Source organism: Plecotus auritus (genome assembly GCF_963455305.1).
Source record: "Plecotus auritus genome assembly, chromosome: 12".
In the NCBI taxonomy this organism is placed as follows: domain Eukaryota; kingdom Metazoa; phylum Chordata; class Mammalia; order Chiroptera; family Vespertilionidae; genus Plecotus; species Plecotus auritus.
Genome location: NC_137778.1, coordinates 36,284,129 through 36,307,117, shown reverse-complemented (window position 1 = coordinate 36,307,117; position 22,989 = coordinate 36,284,129). Strand labels below are relative to the sequence as shown.

The following is a 22,989-nucleotide window of genomic DNA, read 5'->3' as shown; positions in this document are numbered from 1 at the left end:
CAACCTCCTGTAATTTTAATTACAGTATTATCTTAAATTAGGTACATTTGTGTTTCTTGAGCATTTTCTAATGTTTAGAGGCAAAATATTTTCCTTAAAAACTCCAAAGCATTTATTTAGATTATGTCTAGTTTTGGGTTTGAGAGGCCTAAATAAACAATATCCTGCTTTTCTCACTTAAGTCTGAACCAATTGAGAAAGACAATGAAAACCAATATAATATCTTTGTTATTGATAAATAATATTGGAGAATGTAGCTTATATTTGAAGGTAAGGGGATTTCTTAATCCTGAAATCCCAAATTAGACATATTTGTCTACTTTGTCACAGTAGATCTGAACTGGGACAAGTTATCCACTTAAAAATGGCTGCTCTTGTAAAACATATGGCATAAAGGGGAGGAGAGCAGAATATGTGCTTCCTCTGGTACCCAAGAGTAACAGGGGTCCTCAAACTTTTTAAACAGGGGCCCAGTTCACTGTCCCTCAGACCGTTGGAGGGCCGGACTATAGTTTAAAAAAAAAACTATGAACAAATTCCTATGCGCACTGGGGGCCGGGGACGAGTCAGCTGCTAAGCAGGACAGGCAGTGGCTACCCGGCGGGCTGGATAAATGTCCTCGGCGGGCTGCATGTGGCCCGCGGGCCGTAGTTTGAGGACGCCTGGGACTATATTTGCCCAGTTTCTCCTTTCAAATTCACTAGTCCCATTAAGTCATTGTTCTTCCCCTAAGGAAACAGAGGTTATTTAATGTTACCCTCGTGTTGCTTCCTGTACATGGAAGGAAGCGCCAGGTATGTGGAAGAGGGATACCCCTCCCTCAGCTTCTAACACATTACAGAAGAATTCTAAATGCAAGTTTTAATGATTAAACATTCTTTCTACACAGTGATGTAGTCAGTCCTAAGTCCCCACAGAGGTTGCTTTTGACTATAAATTGAAAGTGACCGTAGTTGAGAACAGTTGAGTTTTAGGTATCCAGCGGTCGCCAACCGGTGGTCCACAGACCACTGGTGGTATGTGAGGTCCAAAGGTTGGCGACCTCTGGATACAACAATTTTGTAGTATTTGGGTTCAGAGAAAGAGAAGGAAAGAAATAATATGCCTGTGGATGAATATTGAGTGCTTCATATGTTCCAAATACTGTGGTAGGCACTTGAAAAAATATTTGGAGAAATTATTGTCATATTAAAATTAGCCAGCAGAATTAGGTAATAGTCTAAGGGAAGTGTCGGATAAAGATAAGTAAATTGGTTAAACTCTAATATTTATTCCCAAATATAGAATCCATTCATACTATGCAGGTATATATCCCAATTTGTTATAAAGTTGTTTTGATTCATGTATAATTCCATTAATATATGCCTATTATTTATATCTGTTATCAAGTAGATTAGTAAATGCCTTATATTGTGTCTGGGGTCTGGATATATATGGAAAATATTGAGAAAATGAAAAAAGAAATAATGTAAATATGCTTTTATTTGCTATTCTTTATTCCAAAATTATGAAAATATCACAAGTCTATATAATAATAATTAGGTTTATCAAATATTTCTGAGTTTGGGCAAGTTACTTAACTTTCTCATGCCTCAATATCCTCATTTATAAAGGGGTAATGATAGTACCTATTTCCTAAAGTTGTTAGGAGGATTAAATGAAATAGTATTTGTAACGCATTTAAAATAGTGCTTATTAGCACATAGGAAATACCATGTAAGTGCTTAAAAAGTACAAGAGAAAATCATGAATGTTCCGAATATATGCATCACAAGAAGTGTAACCTTTAGAAAAGAAGGTAACTTGTAGGAAAGTGCATACATTTCCATGATGTATTATGAAGAGGGTTATTTCAGTATTCTAGAATGAGGAGGGGCGGTTGCATTTTCTTTTAGGCTACCAGGCTACCCAAGGAAATGTTAATTCTCAGACATGGCCACATGGTGGTGTAGTTGCCATTATCAGTCCTTTCTGGGGAGAAACATTTGTCCATGAAAGCAGTTACATTTTGGAGACTACTAATGAAGCCAGAGAGCAGAATAACTTTGTTTTCATTAAAATTGTGCTATCAACTAAGATGTATAAATGTTTAGGAAAAAGAATTCAGAAGTGCAACTGTGAAAAAATGTTACTAAGATTCATACATACTGCCCTGACCGGTTTGGCTCAATGGATAGAGCGTCGGCCTGCGGACTGAAGGGTCCCAGGTTCGATTCCGGTCAAGGGCACGTACCTGGGTTGCAGGCACATCCCCAGTGGGAGGTGTGCAGGAGGCAGCTGATGGATGTTTCTCTCTCATCGATGTTTCTAACTATCTATCCTCTCCCTTTCCTCTCTGTAAGAAATCAATAAAATATATTTTTTTAAAAAAAAGATTCATACATACTGGAAAAAGGACTATAAAGTGAGATCACTAAGGCTAGTCAAGAAACTTACAAATCACCTTATTTAGCTCCTTTATTATATAAATGGATAAATTTAAGCCTGGAGATACTTAATGATTGGGTTAAAATCACCTTGTAAAGTAGTAAAAGTTCCTGGAGAAAAGAGCATACTTGACTCCTATTTTAGTGTTTTTTATAGACCTTGTGGTCATGTCATCATCCTGCACCCTGTATCCTGTACCCTCCTAATTTGAATAATGATCTATTCTCACTGCAGATTCAACCACCAACCTTTTGAAAGTGTAGCCTCCCCCACCTTTTTGTTGTTGTGTGTGCGCTTCATTCTTTCTTGTGAGTGGTTGTCTTGATTGTGTTCATGGATATGATGGTGACCAACAAAAGTGGTTAAATAGTAAGTTACAGGCATGAGTTTCACATAGGGTTCCACTAAAGCAGCTATTGTTACTAGCTTTTACTGGAAAGCTAGATCAGGTGCTGAGGGAAAGATCTATAAAGGTAGAGAGAAGGAAACCAAATAAATTGAGTGAAATAATATCTAAGTATTTAGAGTAAATTTGCAATTTATTTTCAGAGTTAAAGCAAATAGCTACTGTATCATTTTTTTCCTGATAATTTCTCTAGTTCTTTGCTATCATGATTTTTGTTCCCCCATTTTTTTTTTGAGGTGAGTGAGGTTGGTGGATAGGAAAAAGCTGACATTTATTAATAGATAAGAGAAGATATGAAAGCTTAAAAGAGAATGAATGGAAATGAGAATAAATTGCCCTCTAGTTTTTACACTATTAGAATGAACCATGGACTAAGGCATTTTGCCCCCCAGGAATAGAGATTTTTCTTTATAGAAGCCTCAGTTTTTGATCAGATAGAGTTGAGATATCTTCTTTGTTTTCATAGCAGCTCCCTGAAGACAGGAAGGGGCAGATACCATTTTCATCTTAAATAGGAAAATAAAGTGACAAAAAATGAATTAATTATTTAATTTAATCAGTATGTAATTTATTCAAAGTTATTTAATCAATAATAAATTTGGGGGTAAATTTTAGTTTATTCCTGTGTTATTTCTACTAGTTGCTACACTGTAATTAAAATGACATTTAACGATGATTTTATTCATTTCTGTTGTCTAATACAGAAAATACAGACATCTTTATCAGAAACACTTACAACCAGTTATCGGAAATTTGATCCTAAAGCAGCTCCTTCACAAAATATATCTCGAAACTTCACATCAGCTGATTATGGCAAACCCAAAGAAAAAAAAGACAGTCTGAGGACACCTGCCAAAAGTGCTTTATCTGAATCGTTACCAAAGGTTGGTTGGTAAAGTTTCAAAAAAAGTAGTAACTTTTTTAATTAAAAAGACAGTTTGGTGTTACATATCACATATCTAGTATCAGACATACTAGTAGATATAAAACCAATTTCTTAAAAGTTTTAATTTTTTGTGATACCAACATGAAATGTGTGTGTGTTTTTCTGTCACTGTCCACAACTTAATGGCATCTTGGCAGCTTTCATAACTTTCTAGCTCACCAATGCATAGGTCCCTGATGTGGAAAACTGGTTCTGAGTTGACATTTTCCAGTGTTACCCCAAGTTACCTCCACATCTTCTTGCTGCTGGATTCTTTACTGAGCCATCAGCGCTCATGGAGCAGGTGCTGCTAGCAAAGTAGCTCAATTCTATCTGCCTTCCACATGTTCAAATAATTGATGGGGAATTCATTCATTCTTTCCATGATAAATGGCAGTGTAGAATGCTCTACTTCTGATCTCTCCCTCTCTTCTCTGCCACCCATCTCTCTGATTTCTTTTTACTCTGCTCAGCCAGACATAGAGACAGATAAACTAATTTTTTGCCTAGGTTTATATCTGACTAGGGAGTGAGATGCCAGCCTCACCTTGAAGGCACACCTAGTCTTTATAAGGCTGCTGTTAAGAGTTATTTCCTGGAGAAACCAGGATGGCGGCATAGGTGAGCACCTAAACTGCTGCCCCGCACAACAATTTCAAAACTACAACTAAAAGACAGAACGGACACCATCCAGAACCACAGGAAAGCTGGCTGAGTGGAAACTCTACAACTAGAAGGAAAGAGGAAATCTCACGGAGAAGGAGCGGCAAAGAGCTGAGGTACGGAGACACGCGCACACAGGGAGGAAGGGCGGCGGAGTGCCTGACTGGCTTTCTCTGGCGGGAGGGGGAAGGAAGCCCCCGACTGCACTGAACCCCAGTTCTGGGCGAAACCTTGTGGACCCAGGCTCATACAGGGAGAGTTTGGGCTGTCAGGTAGAGAGAAAGGCACACGGAGACTTGGAGACTCAGGGGAGCCGCGGCGGCAGGGGTCTGGAGGCACGAGTGTGCACAAAGACTGACTGCAGAGGTTACCACAGGCTATCCCTAGCGGAAGGGAGTCAAAAGCTCCTGACTGCACTGAACCCCAGTTCCGACTGCACTGAACTGCAGTTCCAACTGCACTGAACCGCAGTTCTGGGCGAGCCCCTGGGGACCCACGCTCTTACCGGGGAAATCTGGACTGTAAGGCGGAAACTCGGGAACTGTGGAAGGCAGAGGTCTGGAGACTTGCGCAAGGGCAGGGCTGATGGGAAGCCAAGACTGTCTGCCCCACCCTGAGACTCCACCCCTTCTAAGCTGAGCACAGAGGCTTTTGCAATCTGGCAAGGCTAATCCTATAAGGCTGTCTCCAGCACCGAAAATCTCCCAGCGTAGACACAGCTGATCCTCACAGCCAACTGGCCTGCAGGTCAATTCCTCCAAGTGATACCAACAACAATCAATACTTAACTACAGCAAGGCTGTACACACAGTCCACAAAGGGGTGCACCAAGAGTGTCCATCTCAGGTTAACTGGGGAGGCCGACCCACTGGGCCATATAGGAAACCTAGCACACAAAGCTACTCTACCAACTCAGCAAAGCAGTGAAAAATGGGGAGACGAAGAAACAGATCACAAACGAAAGAAATGGAGGAAAACAAACGACTGGATATAGAATTCAAAACCACGGTTATAAGGCTCTTCAAGAATATCCTAGAAAAGGCCGATAAATATAACGAGACCCTCGAAGATATGAAAAAGGACCAACTAGAAATTAAACATACACTGACTGAAATAAAAAATATTATACAGAGACCCAACAGCAGACTAGAGGAACGCAAGAATCAAGTCAAAGATTTGAAATACAAAGAAGCAAAAAACACTCAACCGGAAAAGCAAAAAAAAGAAAGAATCCAAAAAGTTGAAGATAGTGTAAGAAGCCTCTGGGACAACTTCAAGCATACCAACATCAGAATTATGGGGGTGCCAGAAGAAGAGAGAGAGGAAGATACTGAAAACCTATGGGAAGAAATAATGACAGAAAACTTCCCCCACCTGGTGAAAGAAATAGACTTACAAGTCCAGGAAGCACACAGAACCCCAAACAAAAGGAATCCAAAGAGGACCACACCAAGACACATCATAATTAAAATGCCAAGAGCAAAAGACAAAGAGAGAATATTAAAAGCAGCAAGAGAAAAACAGTTAATTACCTACAAGGGAGCACCCATACGATTGTCAGCTGATTTCTCAACAGAAACCATGCAGGCCAGACGGGAGTGGCAAGAAATATTCAAAGTGATGAACAGCAAGAACCTACAACCAAGACTACCCAGCAAAGCTATTTTTCAGAATGGAAGGTCAGATAAAGAGCTTCACAGATAAGAAAAAGCTAAAGGAGTTCATCACCACCAAACCAGTATTATATGAAATGCTGAAAGGTATTCTTTAAGAAGAGGAAGAAGAAAAAAGTAAAGATAAAAATTATGAACAACAAATACATATCTATCAACAAGTGAACCTAAAAATCAAGTGAATTAAAAATCTGAGGAACAGAATAATCTGGTGAATATAATAGAATCAGGGGCATAGAAAGGGAGTGGACTGATAATTCTCAGGGGGAAAAGGGAAAGGGGAGGTTCAGGAAGAGACTGGACAAAAATCATACACCTACGGATGAGGACAGTGTTGGGGGAGGTAAGGGCAAAGGGTGGGGTGGGAACCGGGTGGAGGGGAGCTATGAGGGGAAAAAGGAGAAACAATTGTAATAATCTGAACAATAAAGATTTATTAAATTAAAAAAAAATACTACCAAGGGTGCAGGAAAAGAAAAAAAAAAAGTTATTTCCTCACTTGTCTTGGGAGTTGAGGGGAAAAGTATCTCCACCCGTCTCTACTCCTCTAAGCTAAAATATTATGTCTTTCTCTCCCAATTTCCTTAATATAACTGGGAATAAGGAAGTTGTTTGGTGATTGTAGGGCTTGCTTTTACGTAAAACACTTTTTAGTAAGCCCCAGAGAAGGATCTGGCCTTAATTATAGGTCACTTAGTTTAGAATATCTGTTACTAGCACTTTCCCCCTCAGCTATGTGCCCCTGTTGACAATTCCAGAGCAAAAGGAAGAGTTCCACTCATATCCAGTTATATATATACATATATATACACACACACACACACACACACACACACACACACACACACACACAAGAGGCCCGATGCACAAAATTTGTGCAAGGGGCTCAGCCCTTGCAGCCTCGGCAGCTTGCCTCAGCCTTTGCAGCCCCGGCTTCATCCGAAAAGTCTTACCGCTGTCTGGTCTAATTAGCATATTATGTTTTAATTATTATAGATTATCCAACTCACAGAAGTTATGAAAATTAATTTACATAGCTTAGAGAGGCTTTTATATAAAGCTATTTTGTTGTATTTACTACTATATTATTTAGAATATGAAATGATTTCTATTAAAGAATTACCTTACTTTAAAAAACTTAATTGAAATATATGAAAGAAGAATGCAACTTGATGAATTTTTATAAAACCAAACATAACCTTGTAACTATCACTCAGATTAAAACATGAAATGTTATCACCTCAGAAGAGCTTCTTATTCCCTCTTCCAGTTACTAGCCCTCCCCCTAGGCCAACTTTTTTTTCAGTAATACTTTTAATTACATGATTAATTATACAATTTCTACTATTCAATATCTATACTAGTAATGCTAATTAGACCGGACATCTTCCAGACGTCCTTCCAGACAAAGCCACAGTGGCAGGAGCTGAGGTTAGGGGCGATCAGGCTGGCAGGGGGGAGCAATTAGGGGGCGATCAGGCCGACAGGGGAGGGCAGTTAGGGGCTATCAGGCTGGCAGGGGAGGGCAGTTAGGGGTGATCAGGCCGGCAGGGGAGCAGTTAGGGGGTGATCAGGCTGCAGGCGGAGGTGGTTAGGGGTGATCAGGCCGGCAGGGGATCAGTTAGGGGCAATCAGGCCTATAGGCAGAGATTGTTGGGGGTGATCAGGTAGGCAGGCAAGCGAGCAGTTAGGAGTCAGCGATCCCGGATTGTGAGAGGGATGTCTGACTGCCAGTCCAGTTGGACATCTCCCGGGGGGTCGTGGATTGGAGAGGGTGCAGGCAGTTTAAGGGACCTCCCTCCATACATGAATTTCATGCACTGGGCCTCCTCTAGTTTTGTAGAAAACCAGTTACAATATACATGATTTTCAAATGTGACAGTACTTACCAGACTACATAGATGTGCAAAGTTTACTTGCCATTATGAAACTTTATCTTAAAAATACCTTCAGGAAAATAAATATGCAACCAATTCTCTCAGCTTTATAAAATATGATTAGAAATATACATTTTAATTAAAAAAGACAATGATTGATCACATACTGAGTAATCAGTTACATTTTAAAACTTTTAATAATCTATACATGAGTATAGGTTAGATAAAAGTATTAATATAAAACTTCAGTACTATAATGAGATGGCATATCTTCTGACATTTAATTCTTCTAGCCAATTGAGGTAATTTCCTACACAGTTCCAACTTCTAATATTAGGTGTATTATCTGTTTTTGCATTTTCTATAAATAGAACTATATATTTTTTGCTTTGGCTTTTTTTTCCACTTAATATTATGTTTGTGGGTTCATCGATATTGTTGCTTGAAGTTGTATATTAGTTTTATTTCTATATAGTATTTCATTGTGTGTCTGCACCACAGTTTTTCTATTGTATTGTTAATAGACATTTGGGTAGTTTCCAGATTGGGTTTTATGTATAGTGTTGCTATAAAAATTCTAGTACTTAACATGTATGCATTCTAGAACTTAGTCTTAGCATGTAGGTTGGATATGTCTCTAGGAGTGAAATTGTTGGGTTATAGGCTTATGCATAATGCATTCCATCTTAATAGATACTGCCTGAGTTGTTTTTACTCTGATACAAAATGTATGTGTGTGTTTCCTTACATTTCAGTTCTCCAACTCTCCAGACACTAACTGGGTGTCCTACAATTTGATTCCATTCTGACACTATCTATTTGGACTTAATGTAGACCCCCCAGATTAAGGGCTCAATCCCACAAGGCTCCCACTTCAGATGCCAGTCTCAGTCTTGGCTTGCCACCATTTGTACTACTGACCAGCTGGCTATTAATTGCGGGTTCCTATAACCCCCTCCTCAATTTGCTAGTATGACTCTCAGTACTAAGGATATTACTCACTATTTCCAGTTCATTATAAAGGACACAATTCAGGAACAGCCAAATGGAAAACATGCATAGTAAAATATGAAACTAAGGAAGAAATCAGAAATTATCTTGAGACAAATGAAAATGAATACACAACAGTCCAAATCCTATGGAACACAATGAAAGCAGTCCTAAGAGAGAACTGGATGAAAGAAGGTGAAGGGATTAGCCAAAAAAACATATATGCATAACCCATAGACACAGACAATAACAGTATGGTGATGGCCCGAGGAAAGGGGTAGCTGGGTGGAGGCGGCCAAATAGGGAGAATAGGAAGACATCTGTAATAGTGTCAACATTAAAAATAAAGAAAAAAATTAAAAAAATAACATATTTACAAAGTCCAATGACTAGGCTTCCTTAGAGATAGATTCTGTTGATTGTTCCCTCATTCTCCCATGTAAGGGCCATAATTTCTGTTGTGTTTGGTTTTTTTTGCATGTCTCATTTTTTTCTTGAAATCTGAACATTAAAAATAATATAATGTGAGCTCTGGGAATCAGATTCTACCCTCTCCTCTGGGTTTGTTGTTGCTTCTGCTTGTCATAGTTGTTATTGTTTGTTTAGTGACCTTTCTAAACTAATCCTGTAAAGTTTATATTCTTTTAGTTCCATTGAAGTCTCTACTTGGTTAGCTTTATGTTCAGATAATGTTTGAACAGATATCTCCTTAAAAGCTTGGACCAACAAATCTCCCAAACTTTGCCATGGACTATTTGTTAGGGCATGCCTTTAACACTCAGCTAGATAGTTGACAACTCAGCCTTAGCCTTCAATTCCTGCTTGTGCAGACCCTCAAGATCTGACAGAGGTAAGAGCTTAGGGCCTTTTCAGGTCTTTACTGCGCTACTCATAGCCCTATGCATGTGCATGGCTTTTTATATTTTCAGGAGTATGTCAGAGCTTTCCAAAAATCCTTTGGACATATCATTTACAAGCTGTACTCCTAAATTTTTGTGTAATTTATCATTTACCCCAACTGATAGTCCTTGTCTCAGTGAGCTGCTAAGTTAAAACACTTGCCTGTAATTGTTTTTGAGAAATGCTGCTCCCTAACCCCCACACACCAAGTTGAAAGTTTTTTTTACTGAGTGAGCTCTGAGTCAGGTCAAAAAGAAAACTGCCTTGCCCTGACCGGTTTGGCTCAGTGGATAGAGCGTTGGCCTGTGGACTGAAGGGTCCCAGGTTCGATTCCGGTCAGGGGCGTGTACCTGGGTTGCGGGCACATCCCCGGTAGGGGGCGTGCAGGAGGCAGCTGATCGATGTCTCTCTCTCATCGATGTTTCTGACTCTCTATCCCTCTCTCTTCCTCTCTGTAAAAAATCAATAAAATATTTGTTTTTTAAAAAAACAAAACTGCCTTGTAAGTGAGGTCTTCCAGAGAACAACTATACAAGTCAAATAAGGACAGCCCTTTGGGAATACAGCTTTGAAAGAACCCCTAATTCTGTTTTGCTCTGTCTATGGCTGCCAGGCTGGACCACGAATGTGGGCTGTTATTTTTTAAGGGTAACATAGAGCTGGAGGGCAGAGGATGGGACAAGGAAAAGTTAATGGAAAATAGCTCCAGGTTTTGGCAAGCTTTGGTTAATTCAAAGAGATCTGAAAAAGCTGACACCATTTTTATCAGTATTTTCTTTGCTTTATGAGAGAGCGAATTTTTAGAGCTTCTTACTCTCATTTTTGCTGATTTCGCTGGCCTTTATATACTTTTTAAAAATTATAAAACTTATAGGGCAATATGGAATAATAAACATTGACTAATGTGAATTACTTTACCAACAAAAAATTGGCAAACTTATTTTCTTATAAATAAGGATTTTTGTTGAGAGAGCAGTGCTCACTCAGTTCTTTGGTTTTAATAATTGCTAGAAAAATTAAAGTCCCTCTTAAGATTGGTGATAGTTAAAACTGTAGTGTTTTTTTCTCTTCCTTTCACTCTCTCCCTTGCCACCCTCTAATATCTTCTTCAGTAAGTTCAAGGAAAGAGAAAGTTCACTATTGTATATTTTTTTGAAGAAAGTTATAAAAGTTTTATTACCGAGAACATCTAAATTAAATTCTTATTCAAAATTTATACTTCATAAACATGCCAACAATAATGGAGAGTTATTGATTACTAAAGACTCAACTTGCCTTTGTTAACAACATATGCTTTATTTGACGGGATAATGTGTTGTTTTTCTTTTTGGGTAGGCATATACTGTGAAGACACCAACGAAACTGAAAATCCAGCCAAGAGAAAACAAGAATGCACCCATTGAAGAAAATACTAAAAAGAGAAAAATGGTCTTTGAGTTTGATATTAATTCAGATAGTTCAGAATCTGCTGATCTTCTGGTAAACACATTGCAGATAATCAGTATTTATTATTTGTTTACATTATTGTGTAATTTATTTCTTGATAAAGAAATATCTATCATAATATTATTTATCAATACTAAATACAGTAGAACTTTATTATAACAGAATCCTATGCTTTTATAGCATTTTGAAGATATTAGGGTTCAAATAATTTCTCTAAATTTTAGAAAACATGGCATTATGAAATACTTGATAAAACATGGTTGCATTTGAAATAATTAACCATGTTGTTTTCCAACAGTGTTATAAAGGAGCTTTTACTGCATTTTCTTTTTCTTTAAAAAAAAAGAAAGGTTAGCCCTAGCCAGTTTTGCTCAGTGGGTAGAGCATCGGCTTATGGACCAAAGGGTCCTGGGTTTGATTGTGGTCAAAGGCATGTACATTGGTTGCAGGCTCCTCCCTGGCCCAGGCCCTGGTCAGAGCTCGTGCAGGAGGCAACCAATCAATGTGTTTTTCCTCAAATCGATGTTTCTCTCTGTCTTTTCCTCTCTCTTCCACTCTCTCTAAAAATCAATGGAAAAAGATCCTCAGGTGGAATTAACAAAAAGAAGAAAGGAAGGTTAGGCCCTGGCCGATGTGGCTCAGTTTGTTGGAACATTGTCCCATACACCAAAAGGTTGCAGGTTCAATTCCTGGTCAGGTCACATACCTGTCTGTGGGTTCCATCTTCAGTTGGGGTGCATATGGGAGGCAACCATCAGTGAGTGGTTCCCCTCCCCTACCCTCTGTTCTGCTTTCTATCTTTCTAAAATCAATAAGCAGGCCCTCGGGTGAAGATTTAAAAAAAAAAAGTGGGTAAATATTTTTAATATTGCTGCAGCCAAATTTGTTATTCAGGGACCCTCTTGATTTTGCATATTATATGTGTTCCTTACATTCTCCTTTATTTTACTCCACTTATTGGTTGAAATCTATATCAAGGTATTGGTTGACAACGGTAACATTATCGATTTTAAAGAGTTAATGTATTAAAGATGGCCTGCTTAAGGAAGATATTTCTCTTAGCAGTTTTTTTGTTATTGTTTAAAGTATTACATATGTGTCCTTTTTCCTCAATTGACCCCCCTGGCCCCTCCAACCCCGAGGGCAAGACCCCACTGCCCCAGTGTCTGTGTCCATTGGTTATGCCAACATGCATGCATACAAGTCCTTTGGTTGATCTCTAACTGCCCCCCTTCCCTGCCCCTTGTCTCTGGATCTATTTTTGTTCATCAGTTTATGTTGATCATTATATCCCACATATGAGTGAGATCATGTGATATTTATCTTTCTCCGACTGGCTTATTTTGCTTAGCATAATGCTCTCTAGTTCCATCCATGCTGTTGCAAGTGGTAAAAGTTTTTTATAGCAGCATAGCATAGTATTCCATTGTGTAGATGTACCACAGTTTTTTAATCCACTCATCTGCTGATGGGCACCTAGGCTGTGTCCAAATCTTAGCTATTGTAAATTGTGCTGCTGTGAACATAGGGGTGCATATATCCTTTGGTGTTTCTGGTTTCTTGGGATATAGTCCTAGAAGTGGGATTACTGGGTCAAATGGGAGTTCCATTTTTAACTTTTTGAGGAAACTCCATACTGTTTTCCACAGTGGCTGCACCAGTCTGCATTCCCATCAGCAGTGCACGAGGGTTCCTTTTTTTCCGCATCCTCACCAGCACTTGTCGTTGGTTGATTTATTGATGATAGCTATTCTGACAGGTGTGAGATGGTACCTCATTGTTGTTTTGATTTGTCTCTCTCGGATGATTAGTGACTTTGAGCATGTTTTCATATGTCTCTTGGCCTTCTGTATGTCCTCTTTGGAAAAGTGTCTATTTAGGTCCTTTGCCCATTTTTTTTATTGGATTGTTTATCTTCCTTTTGTGAAGTTGTATGAGTTCCCTGTAAATTTTGGAGATTAAACCCTTATCTGAGATAGCATTGGCAAATATGTTCTCCCATGCAGTGGGCTTTCTTGTTTTGTTGATGGTTTCTTTTGCTGTGCAGAAGCTTCTGATTATGATGTAGTCCATTTGTTTATTTTTTTCTTAGTTTCCATTGTCCTTGGAGCTGTATTGGTAAAGATATTGCTACAACATATGTCTGATATTTTGCTGCCTATGGAGTCTTCTAAGATTTTTATGGTTTCCCATGTTACATTTAAGTCCTTTAACCATTTTTGAGTTTGTTTTAGTGTATGGTGTAAGTTGGTGATCTAGTTTCATTTTTTTGCATGTATCTTACCAAATTTCCCAGCACCATTTATTGAAGAGACTGTCATGACTCCATGTAAATCTACACATGAAAATCATTTATGTTTCTATACACTAGCAATGGATAAAAAAACACAATTCCATTTATAATAGCATCTAAAATACAAAAAGAGACTTAGGAACAAATGTACCTAAGAAAGTGAAAGACTTATGATACACTGAAAATTATAAAACATTGCTGAAAGAAATTAAAGAAGACCTAAAGGAATGGAAAAAAATTGTGTTCATGGATAAGAAGACTTATAATTGTTAAGATATTGATACTACCAAAGCAGTCCACAGATTCAATATAATCGCTATAAAAATTCCAACGGTCTTTTTGGCAGAAATGGAAAAGCTAATACTGAAATTCATATTATACAATCTTGGAAAAGAAAGGTAACATTGGAGGACTCAACAGTTCTTGACTTTGAAACTGACTACAAAAGCCAATAATTAAAGTTACATAGTACTGTCATAAGGACAGATATAGACCAGTGTGATAAAATAGAGAGCCCAGTAATAAATCCTCACATATATAGTCAATTGATTTTTGACATTCAATGGGGGAAAGGACAGTTTTTTCAACAAATGGTGCTAGGAAATCTGTATGCAAAAGAATGAAGTTGGACTCTTACCTTACACAAAAATTGACTCAAAATGAACCTAACACCCAAATGTAAGGGCTAGAACTCTTGAAACTCTTAGATGAAAGCATTGGGGGAAATCTTAAAGACATTGAATTTGGCATTGACTTTATGGATATGGTACCAAAAAGCACAGGTAAGAAAAGAAAAGAATAAATAAATTGGACTTCATCAAAATTAACTTTATGTGCATCTAAGGTCACTAATATTAAAAAACTGAAAAGACAAGCTAAAGAATCAGAGAAAATATTTGCAAATCTTATATCTGACAAGGGGTTAATATCCAGAGTACATAAGGAACTGCCATGCGATAATGACAAAAACCACCCAATTAAAAAATGGGCAAAGGACTTGATTAGACATTTGTCCAAGACATACAAATATAAAAATGGTTGATAAGAGCATGAAAAGATGACTGCTATCGAATTACAAGGACAGACAAGGTTTTGTTGTTCCAAGTTGGGTTAAATTATTATTTTCATATGGTTAGTCAGTAATGAATGATCAGTTACTGTGCACTAAGTAGAGTTTTAATGGTAGTTTACAACATACTTTCAAAATAATTTCTCTTTTTCAAGCTGGTCAGTTGGTGCATATTGGTTTTGAACATATCCAAATAGATAATTCTTTATGACTTTGAATTCTGCTAAAATCTTAGGATTCATGAAAACATGAATATTTTTCATCCATCCTCTGAAGTTTTTGCTAAATGTGACTTTAATGAGCAGGAAAAGATAATGTGAACTGATTGCCTACCTGACTAAATTTGTGTAGCTTATTCATTAAGAAAATGGATTCTGCCTGGCTGGTGTGGCTCAGTGGTTGAGCATTGACTTATGAACCAGGAAGTCATGGTTTGATTCCCAGTCAGGACACATGCCTAGGTTGCTGGCTCGAGCCCCAGTAGGGGGCATGTGGGAGGTAGCCAATCAATGATTCTCATCATTGATGTTTCTGTCTCTCTCTCTCCCTCTCGCTTCTGCTCTGAAGTCAATTAATATCTATATATCTCTATCTCTATCTCTATCTCTATCTCTATCTATCTCTTTCTGTTTCTCTTTATCTCTATCTCTCTATGTCTATATCTATATCTATATATATATCTATATATCTATATCTATATCTGTCTATATCTATCTATCTATCTATCTATCTATCTATCTATCTATCTATATTTGATTTTGGAGCTAGCCTACGTGGATTTGAATCCTGGTTCCACCTCTAACTAGCTGTATAATCTTGTGCAAGTTACTTAATGTTTGTGTCTCAGTTCCTCCCCTATTTAAAATGAGGATAATAGTATACCTACTTCACAAAATTATATTAAAACTAATTAAAATACGCAAAGTGCTTAAAACAGTGCCTGACTGCCCTGATCGGTTTGGCTCAGTGGATAGAGCGTCGGCCTGCGGACTGAAGGGTCCCGGGTTCGATTCCGGTCAAGGGCATGTACCTTGGTTGCGGGCACATCCCCAGTGGGAGGTGTGCAGGAGGCAGCTGATCGATGTTTCTCTCTCATCGATGTTTCTAACTCTCTATCCCTCTCCCTTCCTCTCTATAAAAAAAATCAATAAAATATATTTTAAAAAAAAACAACAGTGCCTGACATAAAGAAAGTACTAAATAAGTGTTAGCTAGTATTATTTGGGAGAATTACAATACTCATAAATTGATAACTGATATTTTAATTTTTATGTGATTATAAATGCTTCTTATATAGGACTTAAGTGTGAGTTGTGTAAGTAGGCTGGGGAGTAAGGGGAGGAGAAGGTGGTAATAAAAAGACTCTGAAACTGAAATAGAAGTTAGAAAAATACTATTCACACACAGCTTGTATTTTATATAACCTTTCAGGAATATAGTTAATAGGATCAAAATGTAGGTCTTTGGCAGAATGAGGCTATTTTGTCATAGTCTTCTTTCTTTAGTCTTCTTTTTTGTCTCTTTTTTCTTTTTCCTCTCTCTCCCCTCTTTTCTTTCTTCCCCCCTCCTCCTTCACTTTTCCCTCCTCCTCCTCTTCATACGTGGTATGTAGACAAAATGTAATAATGTAATATTTATGATGGCAATACCCAATTTATATTTTTGTATTTTTCTTTAAGACCATGGTTTCAGAGGAAGAGAAATTGAAAAATCTATGCAAGAATAATTATTCAACAACTTCTCACTTTTGTGTCAGAACACCAAAAAAGGTAACTTACAAATTTATTTCAGAAAGCAAATTTCAAAAGCTGGACTTTAATTTTTTAATTAAACATATTATGATTTTATTTTGAATTCAGACCCCTTCATCTCTAACAGCACTTGGATCTGCGCCGAAGTTTGGAGCTATGAGGAAAATGCGGGATGACCGTTGGGCTGTAATTGCTAAAGTGGATAGGAGAAAAAAACTAAAGGAAGCAGGAAGGCTGTTTGTTTAATTTCAGAAAATCGGTGTGATTAAGGAGGCTAATAACAAAATTTATAGTTAACTTTTTCTCACTTTATAAAGAGCCAAACTTTTTCTGTAATTGAGGCTTTTTAATGTTTGCATACATTATTTGTTTCTTTATATTTTGGTATAAATGTGAAATAACTACATGTTATCTGAAAAATTGTATTCAGGTAATTAGATGACTTTATTTTGTTTTTACCTTTTTTTGTTATTCATGAAAAGTGTTTTGGCTAAGTTTTCAAATTATAAAGTTAGCCATTGAATGCTAGGAATAGACTGTTGAGATTTACTTTTAATTCTTTACTATTAAAATATTTTGAATGCAAATAAATGCTTCTCCTTGATTCTGTAGATAGCAACGCTACTTAATATCAATTATCTGTATCGTTTAAGAAAAAAAATTGGAAGTTTAATAAACAGATTTTGTTGCAAATGGCAGATTATTCTAATGTGACTCCGACAGATAATTCAGACTTCAGATGGATAAACTGATTTTTAAAAAAGTATCTGTTGCACAAGATTTTAGAATTTCATGGAAGTAGAACATCTTGCAAGCTATCACACTCACTCTTTGAGGAGGGTAAAATATTAATAAGTCTCATTCATAGACAGCTAATCATTAAAATTTTGATAATACTATTCATTTTTTAAAATCTAGAGCTCATTTTATCCAAAGTTTACAGTTCTGAAGCAGCTTTACCTAGTTTATAAAATAGACAATTTTTTTTAGTTGCTGAAAAAAGGCTATACCAATATGACTTCCTAAATTACTTCACTTATCCAACATTCATTATTGAATATTTATGGAGTGTCTACCTAAGGATGAAGCATAATTCTAGATACTGGGATACAACCATGAGCAAAACAAAATAAACCCTCTGCTCTTCTAGAGCTAGAGCTTACATTTTAGTGAGGGAAATAGACAATAAACAGAATAAATAAATGAAACATACAGTATATTAGTTAATGGTAATTGCCAAGGAGGAATAAGACAGGGCAGAGTAAGTATTAGGGAGCACGAAAGGGGTTGAAATTTTATGTAGGGTGGCCCTCACTAAAATGACAATTGAATAATATGTCTGGCTATGTGGGGAAAATATTTTTGGCAAAAGGAACAGGAAATACAAAGGCCCAGAGGTGGGGGTGTGCCTAAAATATCTGGGAAGCAGCAAGGAGGCCACCGTGGCTGGAGGATAGTGTGCAAAAGGGAGAGTAGAAGGAGAAGAGGCTTGATAATTAACAGGGTGAGCGTGCGGGGTATGTAGTGCTTGTAAGCTGCTTTAAGAGCTTTGGCTTTACTCTGAATAAGATGTGAAATCAGTAGATTTTTTTGAGCAAAGAAGAGCCATTCTTACTCACGTTTTAGCCTATGGATCTTTCTTTCTGACCACTATATTGAAAACATTATGAAAAGGGGACAAAAGATTAAAACGGAAAACAGGCTTAATAATGCATATGGGAGATGGTAAGTGACTTGAGCAAGGGTGACAGCAGCAGGGGAGTAAAGTGGTCAACTTCTAGATTTATTTTGAAAATTAGATGTGGGATGTGATAAGAAAGAGAAAGGGACCAAGGATAGCTTCAATTAGTTTTGGACATGTTAGGTTTGAAATGCCTATTGGACATCCAAATAGAGATGGTAAGTTGGTTTAGAGACAATTCCAGGGCAGTGGTATAAATTTGGGAGCCAACAGCATGTTTAAAGTTATTAAAGTAGTTCAGGTGAGAGATGGGAAAATTTCTTAGACTGAAAGTTTAAGTTCCAAACTTTTAGATTAGATCTAATACCTGTCCTAAGAAAAACATCCATAACTTTATCATTCTACTCCTAAAATGTCTCCTCCTTCATGTAAATGTAAAAATTAATGATGTCAAAGAGCAAGTTGCTTTGGTTGATATAAAGGTTAGAAATAAATTATTCATAATTCAGGCAACCTGAATTGAGTATAATTAATAGTCCACAGGCTTTAGTAGTACATCAAGAACTTTAATCAGGGCAGGTCAACTGTGGGTTAGAAATAGGAAATGACAAACAGGAGACAGATAAGACTTAACATTATTTAAGTTATGAAATCAGACTTTAGAGTTGGAGGTAACTAAAAAGATCATTTCATTTAAACATCAGTAATTTGAGGCCTATAAAAGCAATAAAAAAGAAAGGGAAAAGTTGGTTTTAAAAAATGACTTAAATTCTGTATGCATAAACATAATTTACATCAATACATAAATGTAATCATCTAAAATCTTAGTGCCCTCTTTTTCCCCCTTTTGCTCTCTCCCTTACCTACTCTCTTCTACTCCATACACATCAGGGTCCCCCTCCACCAAATTCCCTCTCCTGGTAACCTTTGAGAGGAACATAGAGGGTATCCTTTTTCCCCCTCCATGGTAGATTGATAATAGATATAATGTATTTAGTGAGTTGTATTTTTACATATGCAAGCATGAGTTTATTATAATAGGTATATAGTGGGATCTTATTGTTTTAATTTTTATTTCTCTGCTGACATATGATATGGAATATCTTTTCATATGCTTATTTGCCATCTGTATGTCTTCTTTGGTGAGGTATCTCTTCAGCCTTTTGTCCATTCTTTTTTAAAAAATATATTTTTTTATTGATTTCAGAGAAGAAGAGAGAGGGAGAGAGAAAAACATCAATGATGAGAGAGAATCAGATTGTCTGCCTCCTGCACGCCCCCTACTGGGGATCGAGCCGGCAACCCTGGGCATGTGCACTTGACTGGAATCGAACCTGGGACCCTCTGGTCCGCAGGCTGATGCTCTACCCACTGAGCCAAACCAGGGCCTTTTGTCCATTCTTAAATCAGGTTGTTAAGTTTTAAGAGTTCTTTGTATATTTTGGATAACAATCCTGATACGTCTTTTACAAATATTTTCTCCAATCTGTGTCTTCTCATTCTTTTGACACGATGGGCTTTTTAACTATACTTTTATTTTTAGTGGTTGTTCTAGGTTTTGCCGTATACATCTTTAACTTACCATAGTTTACCTCAAATACTATTATGGCACTTTACATATAGTATAAGAACCATACAGAACTATATTTCTATTTCCCATTTCTGTTCTTTCTTGACATACAGTTTACTTCTTTTTTTTTTAATATATTTTATTGATTTCTTATAGAGAGGAAGGGAGAGGGATAGAGAGTTAGAAACATCGATGAGAGAGAAACATCGATCAGCTGCCTCCTGCACACCCCCTACTGGGGATGTGCCTGCAACCAAGGTACATGCCCTTGACCGGAATCGAACCTGGGACCCTTCAGTCCACAGGCTGACGCTCTACCCACTGAGCCAAACCAGTTAGGGCTACAGTTTACTTCTTAACATACAGTTTACTTCTACATGTTATAAATCCCACAATACACTGTTATTTTTGCTTTAAGCTGTCAATTGTGATTGTTTTAAAGTTAGGTGAAATTCATATAATTATGCACTTTAAAGCGAACATTTTTCTGGTATTTAATATGTTCACAATGTTGTGCAAACATTACCTTTATCTAGTTTCAAATAATTTTCCTCATCGCCAAGGGAAAGCCTGTACTCATTAAGTTGTTTTCCCTTATTTCCTACTTCCCCCAGTCCCTGATAAACTAGTCTGCTTTCGAACTCCATGGCCTTACCTATTCTGTATATTTCAAATTAGTGGAATCAGACTATACATCATCTTTTTGTTTTTTAATCCTCGCCCAAGGATATTTTTCCATTGATTTATTTAGAGAAAGTGGGAGAGAGGGAAAGACAGAAATATCCATGTGAGAGAAACACATCAATTGCTTGCCTCCTGCATGAGCCCCAACCAGGGCGTGGGCCAGGGAGGGGTCTGCAATCAAAGTACATACCCTTGACTGGGAATTGAACCCGGGACCCTTCAGTCCACAGGCCAACGCTCTATCCACTGAGCAAACCAACTAGGGCTATGCATGATCTTTTGAGTCTAGCTTCTTCATTTTTTTTTTTTTTAACATACATAGCAAAGGAAGTTAACTGCATTACTAGTATTAGTTTATTATTTCTTGGCTTTCACAGATTAATTTACTAGCAGAATTCTTTATTGATTTTTACATATAACAATATGGTGATTCTTTTAAAGTAAAAGGTACTAAACAAAGATGGGGAAAGTTAAAATAATTTTTGGTCAGATTAATAACATTGTTGATTAGTTGCTGAGAAGTGGTTATACGTGTTATTGTGAGTACAGTTAATACTGCTCATATTATTCAGCCAGAGAAATATCTAATTACCAAGAGGTTATATAAAGTAACAAAAATAGAGTGAATGATATACTAAGGGATAAAGAAGTAAGTTTTGATATACAGGAAAGAATACTTGACACTGATCTTTTATAACACCATGAGTTTTATTACAGAATATGTTAGCAATTCCTATTAACATTTATATATGATCCTAACTTAAAAATGTTTTGAAATGGAGAAAGCTTTTGTAAATTCATATGAATGTGGCGTATTGGGGGTTTTAACATATTATCAAAAGAGAAGTAAATTGACATAATTTTTATACATACTAAATTAGTTTTGTCTCTCCACTTGAGAGCTTCAAGATCGTACAATGATTAATATGCACATTGGGTCCAACTCTACTTACTATCAATTATCTGTATTGTTTAAGAAAAAAATTAAAAGTTTAATAAATAGATTTTGTTTCAAATGGCAGATTATTCTAATGTGACTCCTACAGTTAATTCAGACTTCAGATGGATAAACTGATTTTTTTTAAAAAGTATCTGTTGCACAAGATTTTAGAATTTCATGGAAGTAGAGCATCTTGCAAGCTACCACACTCTTTGAAGGAGGCTAAATATTAATAAGTCTCATTCATAGCCAATGCCATTCCTCTGTTTAGCTAATTGAATATTGAGGCTTTATTTTTCTTTTAAAAATGAGTTACCATTTTAATGCAATAAAAAGGTCATCAGGAAACTTTGATTTTAGTATGGCTTTGTTGTAACTATCTATAGAACATTAGAGCAGTTAATAATGTCCCTTTGTATCTAATTATAAACTCTGGAAATAGCACCTGCATTTCCACTTATTTATGCATTTAATAAGTATTGATTGAACATCTAGTATGTGAAAGAGTCTGGTTTTACCAAGACAGGTAAGCCTATCCATTTATGGTGCCTACATTCTAGTTGGAAGGGAAGAAACAGAGAATAAACATGTAAACAAATAATATAATATTAGAGAGTTATAAGTGCTATGGAAAAAGAATGAGATAGTGGGATAAAAAGTGACGGGCAGATTTAATCGTCAAGGAAGGCTGTTCTGAGGAAGCAATTTTTACCCTGAGATGATGAAGCCATTTGAAGATCTGGTGAAAGAGCTCTTCATCATGAACAAATAGCACATGCAAACACCCTGTTGCAAGAACAGGTTTAAAATATTCAAAGGAACATAGTAAATAAAAGGTGGAATGAGACAATGGTATGACATGAAGTCAGAGTAATAGGCACAGATCATTTCTAGCTACTGGATTTTTAAGAACAGCTTTGTTGCGGTTTGACATACAATAAACTGCATATATTATTTTCCTAGGGCTGCTATAATAAAGGAGATTGTTTCTTCATTTCTGTTTCTGATAGTTCAGGGTTGGAGTATAGAAACACCATAGATTTTTGTATATTAATTTTATATCCTGCAACTTTATTTTATTTTTTTATTAAGGTATTATATGTGTACATATCTTACCATTGCCCCCCACCCCACCCCACTCCCATACATGCCCTCACCCCCCAATGTTTTGCATCCGTTGGTTACTCTTATATACATGCATATAAGTTCTTCAGTTGATCTCTTATTTCCCCCACCTCTCCCTAACCTTACCGCTGTAATTTGACAGTCTGTTTGATGCTTTACTGCCTCTGTATCTATCTTTTTGTTCATCAGTTTATAATGTTTTTCATTATCCCCAAATGAGTGAGATCATGTGGTATTTTTCTTTCATTGACTGGCTTATTTCACTTAGCATAATATTCTCTAATTCCATCCAGGTGTCTACAAATGGTAGTAATTCCTTCTTTTTTATGGCAGCATAGTATTCCATTGTGTAGATGTACCATAGTTTTCTGATCCAGTCATCTGCTGACGGGCACTTAGGCTGTTTCCAAATCTTAGCTATTGTAAATTGTGCTGCTATGAACCTAGGGGTGCATATATCCTTTCTGATTGGTGTTTCTAGTTTCTTAGGATATATTCCTAGGAGTGGGATTACTGGGTCAAATGGGAGTTCCATTTTCAGTTTTTTGAGGAAACTCCATACTGTTCTC

The 22,989-nt window shown here is 37.0% G+C and overlaps 1 protein-coding gene across 8 annotated transcripts in view; it reads left to right on the top strand.

The window, feature by feature from the left end:
- The window catches only part of SYCP1 (synaptonemal complex protein 1), a 103,455-nt gene extending 86,333 nt beyond the window's left edge, over positions 1-17,122 (top strand). For 5 of the 8 annotated variants that reach the window (XM_080649152.1, XM_080649158.1, XM_080649155.1 and 2 more), the window contains 4 exons: positions 3,538-3,717; positions 11,197-11,340; positions 16,349-16,438; positions 16,529-17,122. In XM_080649152.1, the coding sequence (XP_080505278.1) occupies positions 3,538-3,717; positions 11,197-11,340; positions 16,349-16,438; positions 16,529-16,666 (552 nt within the window). In that variant the 3' untranslated portion in view covers positions 16,667-17,122. The remainder of the gene's footprint in view (positions 1-3,537; positions 3,718-11,196; positions 11,341-16,348; positions 16,439-16,528) is intronic. The other 3 variants (XM_080649156.1, XM_080649153.1, XM_080649157.1) reach the window with 2 other exon arrangements.
- Positions 17,123-22,989: the final 5,867 nt, after the last annotated feature.